General features: G+C 30.8%; 1 protein-coding gene across 1 annotated transcript; it reads left to right on the top strand.

The window, feature by feature from the left end:
• Window positions 1-1,251: 1,251 nt before the first annotated feature.
• On the top strand, window positions 1,252-16,749 carry LOC109599767 (uncharacterized). Its single transcript, XM_020015794.2, has 19 exons — window positions 1,252-1,261; window positions 4,445-4,633; window positions 7,613-7,719; window positions 7,777-7,956; window positions 8,013-8,220; window positions 8,269-8,383; window positions 8,436-8,565; window positions 8,622-8,800; window positions 12,913-13,087; window positions 13,144-13,339; window positions 14,097-14,251; window positions 14,322-14,498; window positions 15,084-15,275; window positions 15,328-15,481; window positions 15,538-15,644; window positions 15,706-15,870; window positions 15,927-16,087; window positions 16,144-16,313; window positions 16,637-16,749. Exons 2-19 carry the CDS (start codon window positions 4,459-4,461, stop codon window positions 16,699-16,701), a joined length of 2,811 nt encoding a protein of 936 aa, XP_019871353.2. The 5' UTR covers window positions 1,252-1,261; window positions 4,445-4,458; the 3' UTR covers window positions 16,702-16,749.
• The last annotated feature ends 8,103 nt before the right edge of the window (window positions 16,750-24,852 follow it).

Genomic DNA, 24,852 nt, shown 5'->3' with positions numbered 1-24,852 from the left:
TTTACTCCCAACAGCTATTGAACCACAAACCGTAACTCCCTGTGTAAGTGCAGTAAGACTTTCAATTGTCAAGTTTAATTTTTGACGTTCACCACGTCTATCCCGCCTACGAACATAGAGGAGGCCATGAAAACCATGGATGGCATTGAGTTGGTGAAAGCGGGAGCGAGTAACGGAATGATCACCCTGATCATAAGGGGCATGGTTGGGGATGTGGGGCATTTTAACTTAAACGCCGAGCGACAGAGATACACTGACAGACGTCATTGGAGACGCCATGATCGAAGAAGAAAACTTGAAGATAGGCATGGTAAATTGTAAGGTTATGATAAGAAGAACTTTCAAGATGCTGGTACGACAGGGTTATGTTATAAATATTGCAAAGAGGGATACAAGTGTAGAGAATGTCGGGAATAAAAGTTGTTCTGTCTAATGTGCGGTACTGCTACTACAGTTTCATGCCATCTGAACTGATATTAAGAGAAGGATGTATAAAGAGTAGAAAATGACCAGACTGGTACTCCTGGAAAAAACAAAGAGCGAGGACGGAGAACCGGTCAAATACAGACAAATTAGTGTGCTGAACTTCTTGGAAAAGTTCATGGAAATTCTCTTATGTTGAAATAGAGAGATGGGTGGATGATCCGTACTTGTTACGGCTTCTTTGTTTTTATCTCGGTCAGGTCAGGTGGCTGGGGGAAGGAGAGAGAAGGACAATCGTCACGGGGGTATTTCGTAGGATCCCTTGTTGGGGCCCCTGGAAAGGAACATAGTCTACAACATTCTGGTAATGGAGGTCCCAAGGGTGTTGTTCCCCTGGAGCATGCAGATGATCTGGATGCTGAGATTAGGGGCCACACAGGACAAAAACTGAAGGAGGAGGAGAAGACTGTGAGTGAACCTACTATTTGAAAGTGGTTGCGGAAATGTCGGAGAGGCTACTGTTGTATCGAGGGAGAAAATGAAGCAGCATCCAAGAGGAATAAATTAGAACGTATTCTTCCCTTCTTTGGAGGTGCGAGCATGTTCAAGAGGAGAATCTTGGCCAGTGTGGTAAACTACATTGTATTGTATGAAAAAATATATATGGTGGTTAAGTCACAGGGAAGAATTTTTATTGGAGTATGTACTTGGTATTGCATGATCTTTGTTGGGCGATGCAATACGATGCAAGACTTCAAAATGTAACTGCAGATCTGTCGTCGACCGTACCTAAAAAGATCGGCCGGAAGGAGACTGACTAGTGTTAGTTCTGTGAGGGGTGAGTATGTTGAAAAGTCAGTTGTGGTTGATGTGGTTAAACGTAACTTTTAATTAAGCGAGGGAGGGCGGTGAGAAGTGGTAATATAACATTATATATAAAAAAAAAAAACAATATTTACTCATAATTATCAACATACAATCCAAATGATCAGTACTTTCGTAAATTTAGTCCATAAGATAGGTTTTTCAAACCACAAAAAACCCTTTTATACCAAATATCTTCACCATCCTTTGCATTTTAACGTACCAATATATAGTCCACGGTTTTTGTCCCGTATTTGTTATTTAATAAAAAGTTCACTAAGTTTATTTTGTATTGTTGCTTAAATATTAAAATTTAATAAATTTAAATTTTAAAATTTAAAAATTTAAAATTTAAAATTCTAAAATTTAAAATATCAAAATTATATAATATAATTAATATCATCAATTTAAATTTCAAAATTTAAAATTTAATAAATTTAAAAACAAATTTAATAACAAATTTTAAAATTTAAAATTTCAAAATTTAAATTTTGATAAACATAAATATTAAAATTAAACCTTTAAAATTTAACAAATTTAAAATTTAAAATTTAATAAATTTAAATTTTAAAAATTAATTAATTCATATTTTAAAATTCAAAATTTTGAAATTTAAAATTTAATAAATTTAAATTATAAAATTTATTAAATTTAAATTTAATAATTAATTTTTTAAAATTTACAATTATTAAATTTTGAATTTTAAAATTTTAAAATTTCAAAATTTAAATTTATTAAAATTATTAAATATTAAATGTCAAAATTTAAAATTTTGAAATTTTGAAATTTTGAAATTTTGAAATTTTGAAATTTTGAAATTTTGAAATTTTGAAATTTTAAATTTTAAATTTATTTATTAAATTTTAAATTTTAAAATTGTTAAATTTTAAAATTTATGTTATCAAAATTTAAATTTTGAAATTTTAAATTTTAAAATTTAGATTTGTTAAATTTTAAATTTTAATTTTAAAATTTATGTATATTAAATTTCAAATTTTGAAATATTAAATTTTAAAATTTAAATTTATTGAATTTTAAATTTCGAAATTTTGAATTTTAAAATTTAAATTTGTTTATTTTAAATTTAAATTTTGAAATATAAAAATTTATATTCATTAAATTTTAAATTTTGAAATGTTTAACATTTTAACATTTAAATTTATTAAATTTTAAAATTTAAATTTGTTAAATTTTAAAATTTTAATTTTAAACTTTATGTTTATCAAAATAAATTTACATTTATTAAATATTAAAATTTAAATTTATTTAATTTTAAATTTTAAAGTGTTAACATTTAAAATTTAAGTTTAATAAATTTTAAATTTCGAAATTTTGAATTTTAAAATTTAAATTAATTAAATTTAAATTTTAAAAATTTAAATATTAAAAATTTAAATATTAAATTTTAAATAAATTTAAATATTAAAAATTTAAATTTTAAAAATTTAAATAATAAATTTTAAAAAATTAAATATTAAAAATTTAAATATTAAATTTAATTACATAAATTTTAAAATTTAAATATTAAATTTAATTACATAAATTTTAAAATTTAAAATTTCAATATTTAAAATTTAATAAATTTAAATTTTAAAATTTAAAATATAATAAACCTAAATTTTAAAATTTAAAATTTCAAAAATTTCCCACAAGTGAATCCACAATACACAGACACCATAGTAGTTTTTGAAACTGGAAATTCGACATGTTAGAGGCTCACCTCAGTTACTCTAGCATTGAAACAATAGACTAACCTTAAAGCGCATGCGCTAATATTGGAATAAATAGAAATATTCAAAATTTACCTATGAAACAAAAAGGCGCGAAGAGACACATTTAAAAGTGCCTCTGCAGAACTTGCGCACAAAATATTCATTGAATTTTAATGTAAAACTGTTATTGCATGTTTAATTGTCGGTTTTACAACCGGATATTCTATTTTAAAGAATGGAAACATAAAATATGTATTTTTAAATATTAACGTTATGTCAATAAAACATCTTAGTAGCCGCTACTGCCTTTTAGTAAAGTAAACTTATATGTAGGTTAGTCGACTATTTTTATCGTTCAATAAAGTATTTCTCACGTTTCAGAGTTTGTAGCTCTATCTTATAAATTAATTCCTCAATACAGATGTGATGTGATGGCCTTGAAAAGCGTTTGATCCGACTGAATTTTGAGAGAGACATCATGCATAACAGAGACGGTAAAAGCCTTTCACTACGAATTAAACTTTCAGATAAACACTAAATAAGAATTCTAGTTATCAAGTAAAAATTACAAATAGTCTGTACTCTTACCGCAATTACAGTTTCATTCACAACTCTCTTTTTACATTTACAAGTTCCATTGTAGGTTGACTTTCCCTTTAACAGAGTGAAATATTTTTCTTCTAATTGGATAGAAGTAAAAAAATAAAATGTTTAGTAAGGGATGTAACACAGAAATTTCAATAAAATCGATTTGTCATGGAATGCCCCAAATATATTAAAATATATGTTATTATTATCTAAATTCGTTTAATATTATTTATATATTAAATTAAAACATTAAATATAAGTATAATATAAAATATACGTGAGAAATAATATAATTAGTAAATATAATATATAATAAATACTTTATTTTTTTAAGTACATATGGCAACAACGCATTAAAAAATACTGATTAATTTCTATTCGAGGGTTTTTCTGTGAGTGATTATTTTTTATATATCTCTAAATTAAAAGAAATGTCCAATTGTTTTTCATAACATTTTGTAATTTTTTACTAAGGTGATAAATAATTTAAAAAAAATAGTAAATATTACGACGCTCAAAATTACTTTCTTGGCTTCCCGGATTTGGTCAATATTTGATTCCTTCCAAACAGTTCTCTGGTTTCCTATCCATTACTTGCAAATTTCAAAGTTGTTGCTGATTTGTGAAGATATTTTTATTTACTTGTATATTAACATTGATATTTTCATTTACTAACATTTAAATAGGTAAGTTTTATCAATATATTACAGTTATTCAATTTATTTTATTTATACTGCATATATATATATATATATTAACTAATAAAATGGTGGAAGCTATTTTCTAACGGTTACAGCAATAAATATTATTAAATATTTCGCTTGTTAGAATTATTAATGATTTCTCTGTCTTTGTAGGATTTGAACAAACCATGTCGTCTTCAAACGATTCCGATTTAAGTGAACTACCAGATATAGAGAGTTTTGAAACGAAGAAATGGACAAGCACTCCTATTCAACAATATTTTTCTTATTTTTCTCCTTCAGTATCAACAATTTTTACAACTGACGAAATCGAAATGGGGGATGACTCAGGTGATACATTTGGTAAGAAAAATAATTTTATTTTTTTTTTATTATTTAAAATATCCATCACTAATAAATTAAATGGGTCAAACAAATAGTTACAAGTTTCTAAGTTTTAAATAATTCATTTTATTTTTTATAAGGAAATCTTTAAAAAGCCCAAAATTAGTTGCTGAGTTGTAATTGTACATATTTTTTAAAAATTCAGTTTTGAGTATTGAACTGGAATTTGTGTGTTAAATTTTCTGATTTTGTTGTTATGAATCTCTTCTATAAATTAAGTGTGTGTATTTTTTAAAAAAATATTTCAGTTTAAAGATTTACTAAACCTAAAGTTAATTATAGTTATAAACAAACGTGTTTCGGACATTGAGGACTGAACTTCTGCTTGTATCAGGTTTCTTGTAATATTTTTAAAAAACTATCTTTGTTTTTAATGAAATATTATTTAATACATTGGAGGTAATTCAAAGATTTACAAAACACAAACCTAAATGTAAATAATTAAAATTCGTAATTACAAATGTATCATATCAGATTTTTTGTTGAATTATTTTTGTCTTTATTTTCAATAAGAATATTTCAATTTAAAAGAAGTTTAAGGATTTATAAAGCCCAAAGTAATTTACAGTAACATAAACAAATGTTTTAAATATTAACTTCTTTTAATAAATAATAAATAAGTTCAAAGATTTATCAAACTTAAAATAATTTATAGTTACAAAAAAAAAAACAACAAATGAATATTAACTTTTTTAATAAAAACTTATATTGGAATTTGAATTGAAAATGTTTTACATTAAAAAAATATAATTTAAATAGTAATTTTGTTTTTAATAAAAAATTGCATTGAGAGTTTTAGTATTTACAATGCACAAACAAAAATGTGGAAATTTTGAAAAATTTTTTAAGGATTACATAAAAAGCAGATCCAAAATTAAATAGATTTAAATTTCTATGTGTTTTTTTGATTTTCTTTTTAAATAAAAGGATATCGGTTTTAAAAGGGGTCCAAAGCCAATTACAGTTACAAATACATATAAGTTTTATTAAAATATTCATAATTTGTATGCTATTTCAGTTAATTAACGTTCCTTGATAAAAATAAAAAGTATACTAAATTAAATGGGCCAAAAAAATGGTTACAAGTTTCTTTGTTGTAAACAATCAATTTTGTTTTTAACAAACAAATCTTACAATGCCCAAAGTTAGTGGCTGAGTTGTAAATGAACACATTTTTTAAAATTACATTTTTGAGTATTCAACTTCAATTTGTGTGTTAGATTTTCTGATTTTGTTGTTATGAATCACTTCTATAAGTTTAGGTGTGTATATTTTTTTAAAAAATATTTCAGTTTAAAGAATTGCTATGCTTAATGTTAATTACAATTATAAATAAACGTGTTTCAGCCATTGAGACTTGAATTTTTGCTTATATTTATATATCACATTTCCTGTAACATTTTTGAAAAACTATCTTTGTTTTTAATGAAATATTTATTTAATACATTCAAAGATATACAAAACACAAACCTAAATGTAAATAATTAAATTTTGTAGCGACAAACGTATCATTTCAGACTTTCTGTTGAATTTTTTTTGTCTTTGCTTTAAAAAAAAATTACACTGGAAGATTTTCCAGGAATTTGAATTTCGAAATTTGATTTGCTGGAAATGTTCGTAATTAATTAGTTTAATTTTTAGTAATAAAATTTCTAATTTCAAATGTACCAAATTTAATTTTTATTTATAATTCAGATTTTCTGTTGATTTTTTTTACTTCATTTTCAATGAGAATACTTCAAAGAAAAAAGTTATTTAGAGTAGATTTATCGAACTCAAAATAATTTATAGTTACAAAAAAAAAAAAACAAATGAATATTAACTTTTTTTAATAAAAAGTTACATTGAAAGAATTTGCATTGAAAATTGAAAAACAAATATTTTAAATAGTAATTTTGTTGTTAATAAAAATTTGCATTGAAACAGTTTGAAGTATTTATAACGCACAAACAAAATGTAAAGGTAACTCAAAGATTTATAAAACACAATAATTAAATTTCGTAGCTACAAATGTATCATTTCAGATTTTTTGTTGAATTTTTTTGTCTTTATTTTCAATAAGAATATTTCAATTTAAAAGTTTAAGAATTTATCAAACCCAAACCAATTTACATTAAAAAAACAAATGTTTTAAGTATTAAAAAAAAATTTCATTGGAATCAGAAATATAAATTTAGAAATTTTAATATTGAAAATTAGAACTACTATTTGTACAAAGCAAGGTTGCTGGAAATGATTGTAATTGGTTAGTTTAATTTTCTGTAATAACATTTCATGATACAAATCAATCAAATTTAAATTTTATTTATGTCAGATTTTCTGTTGTTTTTTTTAACTTTATTTTCAATGAGAATACTTCAAAGTAAAAGAAGTACAAGAATTTACAAACCCAAAATAACTTACAATTACAAAAAAAAACAATTTTTTAAATAACAACTTTATTTAATAAAAAGTTGCATCGAAAGAATTTCAATGATTTTCAAAACAAAACATAAAAGTAAAAATTTTAAATTTGATACTAAAAATAATATTTGTACAAAACAAGTTCGCTGTAAATGTTTGTAAAAGCTTAATTTTCGATAACAAAATTTCATAGTTACGAATTTTTAACTAATTTCTGTTTATAAGATTTTATGTTGATTTTAGTTGAGGGAGTGATCAAATTCAAAATAATTTACTTAAAACATTTTAAATAGTAACTTTGTTTTTAATAAAAAATTACATTGAAAGTTTCAAGTATTTACAATGCACAAACAGAAATTTTTAAGGATTTACAAAAAAAGCAGATTCAAAATTAAATAGATTTAAATTTAATTTTCTATGTGTGACTTTTTTTAAATATCTGTTTTAGGATAGGTTCAAAGCTAATTACAGTTACAAATACATTTACGTTTTATTAAAATATACATAATTTGCATGTGACTTTTGTTATTTCAGTTATTCAACGTTCTTGGATAAAAATAAAAAGTATACCGAAGTGGTTATACCCAATTAGAGATCGTTCTATCTACCACTGTATCCTTATCAATCCTGAGCTAATGGATGTAAGACATTCTTTAATACTTGTTACTTCATACAAACCTTAATTAATTCTGTTCTAGTCTTTAATAGAGAACTTGATGGATATGTATAAAAAGCATCCAAAATCTGCTATTTGTCATGTGCTGCAGTTTTTCGTTGATATCACCGGCACTCAAGAGGTGGAAATACACAAGATCTATAAATGCAGAGAATTGAATGTGGACAACATTCTTACCAAAATTGCTAACACTAATAAGGACGTAAGTACACTATAATTAAGATTTAAAGATTTACGTTAATAATATTTTTGTTACAGCTGAGTAAGCACCCAATTTTCGACTACAAACTTAAATCGATGGTGCCAATAGTAGCTTCTATAGAACGGTTCCTGAACAAGTTGATCCAGAAAGCGTACGATGAACATTTGTTGTACGAGGATATATTTTCGGTTCATATACTCCATATGTTACAAAACATGTCCTTTTATCAAATGTATTCTTTAAAAGTTACCGGAGTTATTTCAAGTAAGTTATTAACATTCACAAGTATATTTAACAATATAAATATTTTAGGTATGAAATTATTAACCCAATATGCTCGAATTTATTGTAATGAAAAGGAACCAGGTCGACGTAAAAAGATTATTAGATTTATACACTATTTGTGTATTATTATTCATAAAATGTGGTACGTATTTATTGTAGTTCTAAATAATCAATAATAATACATTTATTTGAAGTTTTATCAAATTGAGAAACTGGGATTGTGTTCGAATGGAATGTGCCATACAATTCAGATATTGGTTCAAGTACATTCCAAGTGAGCTAATTAATATTACGCCAAAATATATAAGTCTTTTCACATGTGGGGTATTTATTCTATAAGAAAGTGTGCAGCGTATAAAATTATATGAAATATGTTTTAGAACGTCGAAGTGCGTAAGGCTGTATTGAAGACTTGTAAATATATACTACAGAGAAAAGTGAATGAATACACTGTTCTATTTTTTAAAGAAATTACAGAATCCGTTTGCGATAGATTTAACGATATTAATATGGATGTTTCAGTGGAAGCGGTCAATTTGATTGATTATGCATATGAACAGTAAGTATGATAACATGTCAATTACAATCGGTACACTATTTGCAGAAAGTAGAACTCTCTCTACTTTTGCCAGCCCGAAACAAATAATCAACAGTAACTCTTTAATTTTTTTAATTGTTTAACTATGTAATTGTTAAATTTATAAAAATATACATTTTTTGAACATAATATCCAGGACAAAAATTATTTAAATTTTAGAAAAGGTGGTCTACTTTCTGCCAATACTGTACTTAACTTATTATTATTTTAACATTTTAATACACCTCTCACCGTAAAATTTTATTCTTTCTAATGAAAAATAATAACTATATTGAAATGATATACAGTATGGCTCATTTGTATGCGGGACATCCTCATTTTGTTCGATTTTGACAAAACGTCACATTTTTTTACCCAAATCAAATTTCATATTCATAATTCTGTTGAAGAATTAAAAATTATTATTTTTATAAATTTAATTAATTTATATATTTAAATTTAAATAATTTATTAATCAATTAGCCTACGGATTAAACTGTTAAAAATAACACGAATTATCTTATTGTTCAAGAATATTCGAGTATTTACCAATAATATTATACTTTTATTTAATTCCACCAATTCACAGTTCAATCCAATGATATTATTGTATTTTTTTAATAACATTGTTTTCTTTCTCAATTGTTCTGGTATAATTTGCGCACATGATTCTATCACGAATTTGAATTTGATATTTAAGAATATTATTATAAGTATAGTCTAATTAGTCTAAAAGTGTTATTAAATATAATATTCCAATATTTTTGAAAAATAACATAATTTGTGATATTTGTGATAGTTCATTCCATAGACTAGTTATGTTATGTTTTTCTACAGAATTATGAACATTCATAATTTTTTTATGAAATTTGTTATATATCCATTTCTGCAGGTGGTGTTATTAGATTTTCTATAAAAAAATTTCTAATGTAATAGCACGATGTTATACAGTGTGGCCCATTTTGAAAACGGGACATTGTCGAACAATTTTTTTTATCCTATTTTAACAAATGTTATGTTTTTTTTTTTGACACAAAACTAAAACGTGTAGTATAACTTTTTAGACATGAAACTTGAAGAATTCACATCAGAAATTTTTTATAGGAAAATATATGATATATAACAAATTTCAAATTTATGCATGTTCATAATTCTGTAGAAAAATTAAAACTACTTTTTATAAATTTATTTTTTTTAATTCGTCTATGGAATGAATATCAAAAATATCATACAAATTGTTATTTTTCAAAGATATTGGAATATCATATTAATAATACTATGCCAATTAGACTATACTTACAATAACGCCCTTAAATATTAAATTCTAGCTCGTGATAGAATTAATAAATCATGTGCGGAAATTATCCCAGATCGATTGAAAAATAAAACTACAATCTTACGAAAAAAAAAATACAATAAATCCATTGAATTGAACTGTGAATTGATGGAATTAAATAAAATCTGTATATTAACAGTATTAGTACAAGTATAGTATTATTAATAAATACTCGAATATTCTTGAACAATAATACAATTTTCACAGTTTACTCCGTAGACTGATTAATAAATTTAATTTATTAAGAATTATGAACATACCTATTTTTTTAAGAAATTTGGAATACATTTCAGGAGGTGTTTAATCTAATGATATAGTTAGATTTCCTATAAAGTTTTGCTGGCATGTTTTCTTGAACTTATATATCTTAAAATTCACACTGTAGATTTTAGTTTTGAGCCAAAAGTACATATTTTCATGTTTTACAATTAAAAGAAAAGTTAGTGAAAATCGGACAAAAAATTCAAATTTTATAAGGGTGTGTCCCACTTTCAAATGGGCCACCCTATATATGATCTTATATAATATATAATAAAGAGAGTCTACGAGGAAAATAGTTTGTTGATATTTTCTATAAACCGTTTTAACCATTTTAGGCGAAAATATTTAGTTTCACATATTCTTCAATTGGTCAAGAAGTGTTAAAAATTATGAAAAATGACTATTGTAAAATTCTGTAAAAATTTACGTCAACAATCTCTAATTTTCAATTGGATCTTCTTGGAGGACATTAATGTTAAAAATATATTATATAAAATTGAATATAAAAATAAAATTATTGAATTTATATATTTATAATCCCTTAGTTTTATTTTTACTGACAAGATACTATATTTTGTACATTATCTTTTTTATATTAATTTTTACATTTTTTTAACATTAATGTTCATGCAGATCCAATTGAAAATTAGACATTGTTGATGTCATAAGTTTTAACAAGGTTTAAAGTACTTGATTGGGACGATCTACCCATAAGAGTCATTTTTCATATTTTTTAAAACTTATTCCCCAATTGAAGAATATGTGAAATTAAATATTTTTGCCTAAATTGGTTAAAAGGGTTTATAAAAAATCAACAAACTATTTTTCTATACTATATTGTATTAAAGATCATATACAGAGTGGCCCATTTGAAAGTGGGATATCCTTATAAAATTTGAAATTTTTATCCATTTTCTACAAACTTTTTTTCAGGGATGACTTTTAAAGTATATAAATTGTATAAATCATGGCAACAAAATTTTATAGATAATCTAACTACATCATGTGTATCAAATTTTATAAAAAAATTACGCATATTCATAATTATGTGGAGTTTCTAAGTAGTTTATGGAATAAGCTGTCACAAATAGGATAAATTATCTTATTTTTCAATATAATGTAAATGTATGTATGCACTATACTACTATACTAATACTCTTAATATACTTTCACCAATCTGTCGTTCAATTGCAAATACATATTATATTATTTATAATTGAAAAAAAAAAAAAAAAAATTGTTAAAATCGGAAAAAAAATAATAATAAATTTTATGGTGTGTCCTACTCTCAAATAGGACATATGGTATATTAATATTTATTACATACATTGATGGCCATCATTATTATTTATTGTTATTGTACTTTTAATTAAATGAAATCAAAATATTTTATATTTTATTTAAATTTTATTCTTTCCTTAATTATTCATTTTGTAGCTAATTAAAAAATTAATTATTTAAATTAAATATAAACAAAAGAAATGCACAATACGAGTAGTCATAGAACTAGCACACATTTAAAAAATATATATTTATTAAAATATTTCTACATTAATTATTAAAATATTGGGTGGCACCCTTCAATAATTATAAATTTTTGCCTTTTGATTCTGTTCTATTGAACTTAGATTCATTATTCTCATCGCCAACTGGAGGATAATTAATATATTTTTATGTGCATTTTAGTTTTGTTCGAATATTCTTTTTGATATGTATGTTTTTTAGTGAAATGCATTGTTACAAGTTTTGTTCATTCAGTCGAAGTCTTTTTCTACTAGACACATTTATATTGTGCATTTTACTTGTCTAGAAGACAAAAAAGGATTTTGTTTTTTAATTCGTACAAGCTGTTTGTTTATAAAAGTAGTTGCTTTTTTGTTAGCAGTTTTCTTATTTTATTTTCAATTGATTGTGTTGTTTCATATTTATTAATAACCTTGTAAAAGATGTTTCTGGACCTTTTTAGTTATGTTAGTAACATTGAAGAATATTGAAATATATTTTTTATACTGATACCTTAGTAAGTTTTAAATTTTCTGCTATTTTTGTGGCCACCACTGTATATTAATAAAAAAAAGAACTTAAGAACTAATTTATATTATTCAGAAAAATTGAATGTCCATATTGATTTAAGTAGTAGCATCAGACAAGTCAATTTTATTATTTTATTTGTTTAAATTTAACACAAACATCAATTTACTGTAAGACTAAACTATTTTTAATGGATGTTTTATAATAAAAGTGTAATCATTGCTAATTTTTTGTAAAAAAATTTGTTATTAATATACCGAATGATTTCTTGAAAATACATACACATTTAAAAAATGGTGACAATTAAACTTAACTTATAATAAACTGAAAATTTGTTTTAAGTTCTTTCATCTTACTAATTGTTATTTTGTTTGTACATAATGCAGTATATGTATGAACTGTTTTAGAATAATCCTTATTTTGTTCAAACATAAATAAATAATTAAATATAACAAATATTTTTTAGTAACTTTCCCCTGGAGGATATGAAATGCATTGAAGCAATCAAATTTATGACCACATTTGTTTGCTATGATTATTTCCCATTGGCCGAGGCAGCAGGAAAATTCCTTATTCGAGTTCTTCAATCTGAAGGTGGTGAGTTATTACCAAAATTGGCACAGTTGGGAAATTATTTAAAAGTAAAACAAACTTTTATTACTATATTTTTCACTTGATTAAATTTTAATCTTTTTAGCTATACGTTCCTTTGATCGTTGAAGCGACATACGACGCCACAGATACTTTACAGGACTGGGGACTCTATGTCAAACTCATTATGAATAATAATATTAGTATCAATACGAGGAGAACTTTGATTAAAATGGCTCATTGCAGTATATATCAGACGTTAGAGGGTAAAACAATCTGCCCGAGACTGTATTCAAAAAGTGGTAAGACATTTATGAAATTAAATTAATAATTTTTTAATGTTAACATTCTAAATCTAAATTATATGTTTCACAACACAACTAGGACAAGTTTTTTCGACCTCTTTTTTGTATTTTTTAATTGTCAAGTCATAGAAATTACAACCACTATGTTATAGTAGTCTTCTATATTATTCTCTTTCCAATTTAGGAAGTGATGAACAAGCTGAACAATTTCATCAAAATTTAGTTGGAATATAGGTAAACTATCAATATTATTGGAAAGAGAGCGAAACTTGTTTACAACAAAATAGCATCTTTGTCAGCAAAAATAATGAACATAACTGACATTATTGTATACTATGATCATTAAATTGAAAAGAACAAATTTCACTCATAGGGCAAAATTTGCGAAATATGCCTATTTGGTTAAATGACTGTATTTATCAAATATCTGATACTAAATATTAATGAAAAAGTCTTCTAAAAAATCCAAAAAAATATTTTTACATTAATTAATCATCGTAACCATGAATTATGAAGTGGTTCAATAGTTTTTACTTATGTTTTCTCATCGCACCTTTTTGCCAATATTTTTTCCATTTTAATCTATGAAGTTTATGATTCGATAAATACATATGAAATATTTCAAAATCTGTCGACAATATTATTTAGAAGTAATCAGAGGTGTTAATATTATTAATTTGGAAATATTGTTTTTACTGTGAAGGATTTTCACTCATGATTCGTTTAGTTTATTTTACTAAAAAACCTTTTCTAGGGAATAAAGCTGATTTGACGATTAAATCAGCAATAGCCATTGTTTTTATTCCAAAAATGGTACAATTTATAACAATATTTGAAGAATACCCCCTTATACTCATAGATTTGTTAGATATGGTTATGTTACTCTATACTTCTGATATTTCATCGAATGTAAGTAGTTGTTAACATATTTGGTAAAATATGGTAAGATAAAATCATTTTCACAATATGAAATTTTTAGACATATATGGATATTTTGGAAAAACTAATTAAACTCTATCTAATATATGATACGGAAGATATGCTCTACAAATTAATAGAATGTTTCTATTTTTTCACTCAAAACAATGCCTTGAACAATCGTGCAAAACGTAGCATTGATAATTTGTCTATGCTGTATATTAATAAATATGTAAAGGTAAGTGAATAATTACATAAATACTTATCTACCATACCATATCGAAGTTTTTAAAAGTTATATTACCTCTCTTATATTCAAAAAATTATTTTTTTTACAACTAAAACTAGTGTCTTTAGTGAAATATTTTTTCAATTATTAAAAAACATAGTTACAGTTTAAAACAATTTAATTAAAAAATATTCAAATAATTTATGATCTGTTAATAAATTTCTTTATTTGTTAGATCTACACTAGAAATTTATTTTTATTCATTAATATTTGTTTGGATATTTTAGATAATTTTTTAGTTTACTCTTTGCTGTAAAAAATGTAGTTTGATAATGTAAAAAATCATTTTTATGACATGCATAGAATTCTGTAATGTCTATATCATGTATAAATTACAGGAAAACAACTCACAACACATATTATCAGAGGTAACTCTAAAATTAGGGGTTATTTTATCCAAATATGATTTAACTGAACATCTGCCTTGGGAAATTATTTCTAGTCCCAGAGCAATGCAGGTACATACATAATTTTACAAGTTTGATTTCTAAAATCCATTTATTTTCTGATTAATTTGATTTTATTCCTTTTTAGGTTCCACAACAAACTTTGATGACTTGTAAGTGGCACCTCATTTGGCAGTTAAACAATTTGAAAACAAATATTGAGGATGGAACACAAAAACAATTAATAAAAATACAGAATTTATCCACTATGTGTGGTAAATTTATAAAGACTTGTTTTAAAGTTCTGTTAAACGCTGATTATGATTCCATTACCACAGAGGTGAGGTAATAAATTGTTATATTTTGTTAGTTATGTAAATGTTTATTTACAGGTGTTTATGCATTTATCAGAGTTAGTCAAGAAATTTAATATTGAGTGGTTTGATTTCTATAAAAAGCATAAGTTGACTGACATTCTTTGCCTTCGTATTCAGAGGGAAGATGAGTATTTACGATTATTTAATAAAATTGTAGAAAATACTAATTGTAAGTTGTAATGAATTATGTATAGACCATTGACTTTGATTAATATTTTATTTCAGTACCTCTGACAGAACGTCAGAATGTAGTTAAACTTGTTTGTGAGGTAATAATTCTCGAAAGTGTGAATATTAAAAACATTATAAATGTGTATCAATATTATGACAAGGTAATTAGTACAAGCAGATTAATTTAAAAAAATATTATACTTGATCTAAATTATTTTTTAGTATTTTCTTGAATTTGGTACCACCATTGAAGATTGTATCGTAAAAATGAAGAAAATTGATCCTCACTCATTGTTAATCCTTGACACTCTAACAAGGGTTTATGAAAATATTCTCTCTAAAGAAGGATACTTCGACAAAAAGAATAAACAATACGAATTTCTTCAGGTAATACATATAAATAAAAATTTCGTCCTTTTAAGAAACATTTTTCATCATTTTAGTCATTAGAACAACGATTCGTTAACTCAAAATTGGTTAATTTCGGACAAATGTATATAATTCACGGAGTTCAGTGGTCGATTAAAGAAAAGAAGAACGTTTCATTTCTTCACGTGCTGATACATTTTGTTAAATCATTAAAAGCGGATGATAAAGTTGTATTGTAGGTTGCAACACTCGATTAAACATTTCGTTCTGTTTAATGTACTTTTTTCTCAGGTTAAATAAGATAAAAAAGTCACTAGAAAAAGAAGATCTTCCAAAGTATGATTGTGTTATGCATTTCTTGGAGGCATTGAAGATCAAAACTATTGATAAAACTAAATCAACAAAAATGTCGTCACCAAGTATCTCAGAAGCTAACATAAGTGCACCCCAAGGATCTCATTGTAACTAATGTTATATGTAGTGTAGTGTAGTAGTTTAGTAGTAGTAGTAGTGTAGTGTACCATTTATGATAGAAACACTTTTTTAACATAATTCATTTTTTATTCATAAAATTATAAAAATTAATTGGCATTTTTGCGAAATAACTAATTTCTCCATTGTTATATGTCCAATTTAATAAAACATATTAGATATTAATAAGTGGTTTATTTTTTTTGGAAACTTTCTGTCTTCTGAAACTTTTAAGAAATTATCGGAGTGTTTTCATCTTAAATAAACCACACTGTATGTATATTTTGTAAATTATTTTCTGACATTTTTTTAGGGAGAATTATAGTCCATACTCCGAGGAGGGAACCAATCTCGAAAAAATTGCGGTATTCTTATTAATTAATTATAATAATTTATTTTTGTTAGCATATGTTAACTGAAATAAAGACTGAGTAATAGAAAATTAAAAATTGTGTTTCTATTTCAATTATGCAATGAGTAAAGCATTTAAATATGGTAAATAGGTAAAAACATCATTAAATATATTACAGTGGCATTGATCTTTATTCATTGTTAATCCTTGACACTTTAATAAGGGTCTAAAAAATATTCTATCTGTAGAAAGATACTTCGACAAAAAGAATAAACAAAATGAGTTTCTTCACGTATTGTATAAAAATAAAAATTTCTTCCTTTTATGAAACATTTTTCATTTTAGTCATTAGAACGATTTGTTAACTCAAAATTGGTTAATTTCTGACGACTGCATATTATTCATGAAGTTCAATGGTCGATTAAAGAGAAGAAGAAAGATTTTTTTATTTTCTTATGTGCTGATACATTTTATTAAATCATTAAAGGCGTATAATTAATTTGTATTGTATGTTGCAATATTTGATTAAACATTTCGTGTGTTTAATGTACTATTTTTAGGTAAAATTTGATAAATATGACTACAAAATGAAGCTCTTCTCAAGCATGATTGTGTAATATAGTTCTTGGAGGCATTGAAGACCAAAACTAAAGATAAAACTAAAATAATTAGATTAGAATAAATAATTTTAATAATTTATTTTTGTTAGGGTATGTTAACTGAAAAAAAGACTTAATAAAAAAAATTAAAACTTGTTTCTATTTCAACAATGCAATGGGCAGAGCAATTAAATATGTAAAAACATGAATTATTTAAACAAGATCACATAACCAACCACTTTCTTGTCGAAGAGGACCCAGACAAGTGATAAACAGGAAAGTGATGTTTTTGATAAATAAACTGCTTTATATTATATTTATACTAGGTATATTAAACAAATTAATTAAACATCTTTAAGAAATCCAAATATTGTTTACGTAAATACATCAGACTAGTGAGAAGTTGTCTGAGTCGAACGTGTATACGAACAACAAGATCTTTGTCACAGCTGTCTGATTGACTGTTTGGCAGCAGTTCAAGTTCAAAAAGATCTTTTTTTTTATCCTTCCCATTGACCTGCAAAGCATATCTTCCTCAAGAAGAGAAGAAAATTCTCTCTTTACGTTTGAGATAGATTTCATAAAAAAGGTAAATTATATCCAGTTCAAATTAAAATGAAACACTAGTTATAATTATTTAATTTCAGCAATATTGACATCTTAAAGAGTATTGAGATTTAATTATACATTTTTACAAATATATTGGATAAAGTATCATGATACGTCAAGTTTAAAATAATGTAAAATGTGAAATTAATTAACTTTTTTGGAATCACCATTGAAGATTGTAACGTAAAATTAAGTAAATAAGAGTCTATGGAAATATTCTATATAAAGGAGGATACTTCGACAAAAAGAATAAATAAAATGAATGTCTTCAAGTATTATATATAAATAAAAATTTCGTCCTTTTATGAAACATTGTCATTATTTTAGTCATTAGAACAACGACAAGAAGAAAGAACGTTTCATTTTTGTATGTGCTGATTCATTTTGTTAAATCATTAAAAGTGAATAATTAAATTGTATGTTGGAATATTTGATCAAACATTTCGTTATGTTTAATATATTTGGTAAAAGATAAAGGTAAAATTTTATAAAAAGTCACTACAAAATGATGTTCAAAACTAATGATAAAACTAAGAAAACAAAAATGTCGACACCAAGTAACGCTGAAGTTATATAACTCTTACATTAATTATATTATTTATATTAATAACATTTTTTTAATAAAAAATTAAAGAAATTAGTATTTTTAGTAAAATAAGTATTTTTGTGAAATGATTAATTTCTGCATTATTGTATATATAATAAAATATAGGATATTTCAGTTCTGTGCCTTTGGCTTGACCTATCGGAGATTACCTACCGCATCTTTCATGCATATTTACCCAAAGTTACCAAATTCAGGCCTCAGTCCTGGCCGAAGGAGGGGATTTTCCCCACCACTTGGCCTTCATGGTGCCGGGTAGCACGCACCGCTTAGGTCCGTGAGTCGTCAGTACGCTATTGTTTATCGAGTAGTGTGTATGTACCCAAACGTTGTTGTAACGTTCGAAGATTGGTGAATCTTATTTAATAGAGATTAATTAATAAAATAATTAATCATTTATAAGTGAAAAGAATTACCCGTGCTTGTAGACCAGAGGTAAAGGTAAGATATCATGCTATGTATTAAATCTGTTTAGGTACACGGACGTATCGGCTCGAGGAGCCGAGACGTCTCCCTGGAAGGCTCAAGTGAGCCGCAGCCGCAGACGTTGCGGCTCGAGGAGCCGAGACGTCTCCCCGGACGGCTCAAATGAGCCGCAGCCGCAGACGTTGCGGCTCGAGGAGCCGAGACGTCTCCCCGGACGGCTCAAATGAGCCGCAGCCGCAGACGTCGCGGCTCGAGGAGCCGAGACGTCTCCCTGGAAGGCTCAGGTGAGCCGCAGCCGCAGACGTTGCGGCTCGAGGAGCCGAGACGTCTCCCTAGAAGGCTCAAGTGAGCCGCAGCCGCAGACGTTGCGGCTCGAGGAGCCGAGACGTCTCCCTGGAAGGCTCAAGTGAGCCGCAGCCGCAGACGTTGCGGCTCGAGGAGCCGAGACGTCTCCCTGGAGGCTCAGGTTGAGACACAGTCTTCGGTTTAACCTCCGCTAAGCAGCCTACGGCTCGAGGAGTGTCTCCGCAGCCCTCGGCTCGGGGTTTTTGCTGATACCGGCGTTCAATCCTGGAAAACACAACCGTAGCAGTTGCTCTCACGGCCTGCGAAACGCATAACCTCCGCTAAGCAGCCTCAACGGCTCGAGGAGTGTCTCCGCAGCCCTCGGCTCGGGGTTTTGCTGATACCGGCGTTCAATCCTGGTAAAGCATACAAAACGGAGCGATTCTATGTGTAGCACAGCTCACTGTTCGATGACACAAACTCCTGCTTGTAGACATTCTCTCTCACGCGGCTGACCAGAACCCTCACTGACTTCAGTCTTTCTTTCTAAATTTACAGATGGATGTTCGAAAATCGGCCTTCGTGACGATGGAGGACTTGGTAGAGGAAGCAGCTGAAACTGAGGAACAGGACAGGATCCTGGATAGATTGAAGCTGGTAGCGGAAGAGTGGCTACCAGTTGGCTGGAGAGACTGGAAGGTGGTTAATCTCTCCAAGGAAGAGGTTTTTGGGGACAAGATAGATCCCCAGGTGTTCAACAAGCTAAGATTTGCCCTACCTACGGTAGCAATTGCACGCGCCTTTAATCCGTCAATTCAGGATTTGCCGGAAAAGCAGTATCGGGACTTTAAGATCGATATGCTGAACTGGGCCTTCTGTAGGGCCCTGATTATGAGCCCTCCGGCAGTGGTGAACAGGATCAAGGGTTCGGCAAGTCAGGCAGAGCTATTTCTGCATGCCTTGAAGCCGTTGAGAGAGCAGTTTATTTCCCGTAGGCAAGCGGCAGTCTTGCTAGGACCGGAGGAAGACTCTTCGGAGGAGGAACAGGATGAAAACGATGCCCCTGATGGCCTTATTGGTAAAAGGAAGGGCTCGAATCTGCAGGGCAGGCTGGCCAAGAGATCAAGGATTGCAATGATGGAGCAGAGAATGGAGAACATGTTCCAGGTGTTGCTGGATAAGTTGGAGAACAGGGATGCCGAACTTGAATGGAGTGACGATTGTATAGATGAGTCCGATGAAGAGAGCCAGTCAGAGCAGGAACTGGGTGGCGATTCTGCAGCTTGGAAGGCACCATCTTTAATGCCAATTCAAGAAAAGCCGTCAGTTGACCTGGAAGCTCTGGCATTAGTTCCTCAGGTTAAGGAAAGTGCGCCGACAGTGCCGCCTCCGACTCCGGAAATCAAAGCACAGGGCTTGGAGTGTCAGAAGCTGGGTACCCCAGGCTGGAATAGAATCAGATACAAGGAGGTCCAGGGAAAACTTCAAGCCTCGCCGGTATTTGATGCTCTCAAGGTGAATAGTCAGTTGGAGACCCTGGTGCCCAAATCTTTTGCTAATTCAATGTTAGAAAAAGCGGAAGAAACGGTAGGAACGATCACACATGGTCTTCTTAAGCAGCGACAGAAGTTTTCCGAGGGTATGCAGAAGATTGCGCAAAAATATCCCGATGTATACAACGAAATTAAGGACAACTTTTTGGGCCACTCAGTCTTCAGGGAGATCTCGGACGATCTGCTCCATTATACTTGTGCGAGACGGGCAGAACTGATTGAGTTGAGGAGGAAGTCATTTAAGCCCAAGGATAGTCATCTTGCGGTGAAGCTAGCTGAAATTCCTCCTTCTGAGTCTCACCTGTTCGATGAGGAAGCCTTGTCAAAGTTTTTGATCAACGAGGTGGCTTTCAAAAAGTCTTTTACTCATACCAAAAGTCTCGGAACTTTCCCCCAAAAGCGGCTAGAGGGGGAGGTTTTCGCAATCCCAGGCCCCAACCAAGTCGTGTCTCAAATAGCTCGATCCAGCCTCGAGACCAAAGGAGAGGTTCAGACAGATCATCTAATTCGTCTTCATTTCGAAGACCAGGCACTAGCACCAACACCAGAAATTCCAGAAAACCGCCTTCAAGTTCCAGCTCGAGCAGAAGAGACCGCGTCAGGTTCAAGAGGTTGTGACTATCCGTTTCGCGGGGGTCAGTTGAAAAGCTTTATCAACCAGTGGCGGCAATTAGGGGCTCCGAATTACATCTTGGAAATGTTGCAAGGCTACAAGATCCTCTTCGTAAAGAAACCAATTACAGTGCCGTTTTTAAAGGAAAATATAAGAAGATTAGGGACCAGAGAGTCCCGGCAAATGTCTCGGGAGATAGAGAAGTTATTGAAAGAGGGAGTGTTAAAAAAGGCAAAGTGGTCAAAAGGGTTCATTTCGCCCATGTTTCTAGTCCCAAAGTCGGAGGGGTCAGTAAGACAGATCTTCAATTTAAAGCAGTTGAATCAGTATCTCAAGCCACACAAGTTTCGCCTGGTCAATCAACGGGGGGTTCCTCGGTTCCTCAGAAGATACGACTATATGGTGAGGCTGGACATTTCTCAGGCTTATTTCCACGTGCCGATTGCCATGCGTCACTGGAGATACCTATGTCTAGCGTACAAAGGTCAAGTCTACAATATGACATGCCTTCCGTTTGGCCTAGCTACGGCTCCTCTAGCATTCACAAGAATCAGCAACTGGTTGGCAAATTTTTTTCGTCAGTGGGGAGTAAGAGTTTTAGTATATTTGGACGATTTTCTCATTGTGCACCAGGACCCTCAGATCCTGCGGGATCACGTGGAGCGAATAATAAATTGCCTTCGATATTTGGGATGGATAGTGAATCCGAAGAAATCAGTGACCACTCCGTCAAGAAATCTGGAGTTCTTGGGAATCATCTGGGACACAGAAAGGGACTTGAAAATCTTGCCGGAGGACAAGAAGGTCCGTATTCTGGGCGTCATCGACTGGATCTTAGCGGGGAACAGATGGAACTGGCTAAGAGGAACGTCGCTACGGGGCCAGCTCAACTTCGCAGCAATAGTGAATCCACTGGGTCGTCTCTTCTCGAGGAATTTGCAGAGAGCGGTCCTGCAGCTCTCAGAGTTCAAACCGAAAGAGAAGAGGGCAATTCCGACGCCTGCCGTGAACGACTGTATTTGGTGGAAGCAGAATCTCCACCTGACGAGTCCTTTATTCCAGAATCACCCGACAATATTTCTGACAACAGACGCGTCCGAGAAGGGTTGGGGATTCCATCTGAATGGCGAGACGAGAGCGGGTCAGTGGTCGCAGAAGCAGAGCCAATGGCATATAAATCACAAGGAGCTTTACACCGTGTTGATAGCTCTCAGGGAATTCGAGAGGGGGCTCCAGGGCAGGTCAGTGATGTTGCAATCCGACAACAAAACTGTAGTGGCTTATATCAGGAAGCAGGGAGGCACCCGGTCCAAAGTTCTGCAAGAGGTAGTCAAGGAGATCCTGATTCTGTGTCACCGAAAGCGAATTCACCTGGTTCCCTATTACCTGCCAGGAATATACAACTGCTGGGCAGACAGATTATCACGAGGAATGCCTCTCACGGACTGGCACCTGAAGAGCAATGCGACGCAACTGGTCTTCGAGAAGTGGGGAACACCGCAGATAGATCTGTTTGCCACAAGCCGGTCGAGGGTAGTCGAAGCATATGTCACGCTGGAGGCGAGCGACAGCGAAGCAGCATTCATCAATGCCTTCAGCAGGGCTTGGGTAGTGGACCTAGCCTGGGTGTTTCCTCCACCTCCATTGATTCCGGAGGTTCTACACCGCTTGAACTCAGCGAAAGGAGTATTTCTGGTCGTGGCTCCTCGATGGGAGAGAACCTTTTGGCGGAGCGAACTGAAGAGCAGGAGTCTGGCAGCTCCATTCGAACTACGGAACCTGGAGCACTCGTTGGTGGATCTAGCGACCGGAATGCCCCCCCAGAACGTGAAAGACCTGTGTTTGGAGGTTTGGCGGATACGGGGTGGGCCGATTTAGTGTCCGGCTTGAGTAGCTCCAACTTAGACCTCGTGTCATCGGCGTGGAGGAGTTCAACGTGGAAGACATATGGTTCCGCCTGGAGCCAATGGATGAAGTGGTGCGCTAAGAACCGGGTACCGCCTAGCCAGCCGTCGGGTCAGCAGTTTGCTTCATACTTAGGATATTTAGCAAATGAAAGGAAGCTGAGTTACCGGACTATTTTAACAAAGAAATCGGTGGTTAGCTCATTAGCCAACCCAGGTAGTGAAAATCGGTTGAGTGCTCACCCGTTAGTCAGATCAATGATTAAAGCAATAGGTAATCGAGAAGCAGCTAAGACACCTATTGAATCAAGTATCTGGAACGTCGAAGTGCTAATTGAGTGGTTGAAGAGTCATCCCCCTGACCGGGATAGCCTTTTCCAGGTCTCCAGACACACAGCGATTTTATTACTGTTAGCTTCGGGGAGGCGCATTCACGATCTCACTCTTCTAGCCATAGATGCGGACAGTTATGTGTCACAGCGAGAGTCTATTACCTTTTGGCCGATCTTTGGGTCTAAGACTGACAATATACGGCATCGACAGTCTGGATGGAAGCTGTCAAAATCTAAGCAACAAGAGTTTGATTTGGTCTTCTGGGTGAAGCGATTAATAGAAGTGTCAGCAGAGAGGCGCAAGGCGGTGCCAGGCTTAATTAGGCTATTTATTACGACGAGAGGGAAAGTCGCCGAGGCATCGAAAGCAATGATCGCCGGCTGGTTAAAGACGATTTTCAAAGGCCTGGGCATTGGCACGAGTCCAGGGTCTATCCGTTCGGCAGTGGCTTCGTACAGGTTTGAACAGGGAATGGAGCTGGATGGAATCTTGAAGCGAGGCAATTGGCAAGGTGCTAAAAACTTCTTTAAGTACTATTGTAAGGAGGTGCAGAAACCTAAATCTAAATCTCAAAATCAAGCAGTATTGAAGGTGTTTGAACCAGTCAATTAGACTAGTCTTGGTTGACAAATAGAATAAGTGATTTCTCGAGAATGTTGATCCCCGCCTAATATTCTAAGCTTCTTTCTTTTAGAATTTCATTACTTACATGTATGACGTTATGTTTAATAAAAAAAAAAAAAAAAGGGTCTTCCTGGTTTATTTGCAAGTAGTTAAGGTCGATAGGGGTAATTCTTTTCAGGGTCACAGTACGCGAGAGGTGCCGGCAGAAACTAAACATCTCTCCGATAGGTCAAGCCAAAGGCACAGAACTGAAATATTGAACGTTTCCTACCCCGAAGGGGTTATTTCAGGTCTTGCCAAAGGCTTGACCTGAGCAAGCCCTTGCCGGCTTAAATCGGAACATGTACTAACGACTCACGGACCTAAGCGGTGCGTGCTACCCGGCACCATGAAGGCCAAGTGGTGGGGAAAATCCCCTCCTTCGGCCAGGACTGAGGCCTGAATTTGGTAACTTTGGGTAAATATACATGAAAGATGCGGTAGGTAATCTCCGATAGGTCAAGCCTTTGGCAAGACCTGAAATAACCGTTTCCCTCCCTTCGGGGTAGGAAACGTTCAATATTTATATTTTATTTATAGAACTTTCACTTCACTTCTCCGTGTTTCCATAGATTTTCTATGGTTTCC

This window comes from Aethina tumida, chromosome 2, assembly GCF_024364675.1.
Source record: "Aethina tumida isolate Nest 87 chromosome 2, icAetTumi1.1, whole genome shotgun sequence".
NCBI classification, from domain to species: domain Eukaryota; kingdom Metazoa; phylum Arthropoda; class Insecta; order Coleoptera; family Nitidulidae; genus Aethina; species Aethina tumida.
This window is presented reverse-complemented; position numbering and strand designations above follow the sequence as displayed.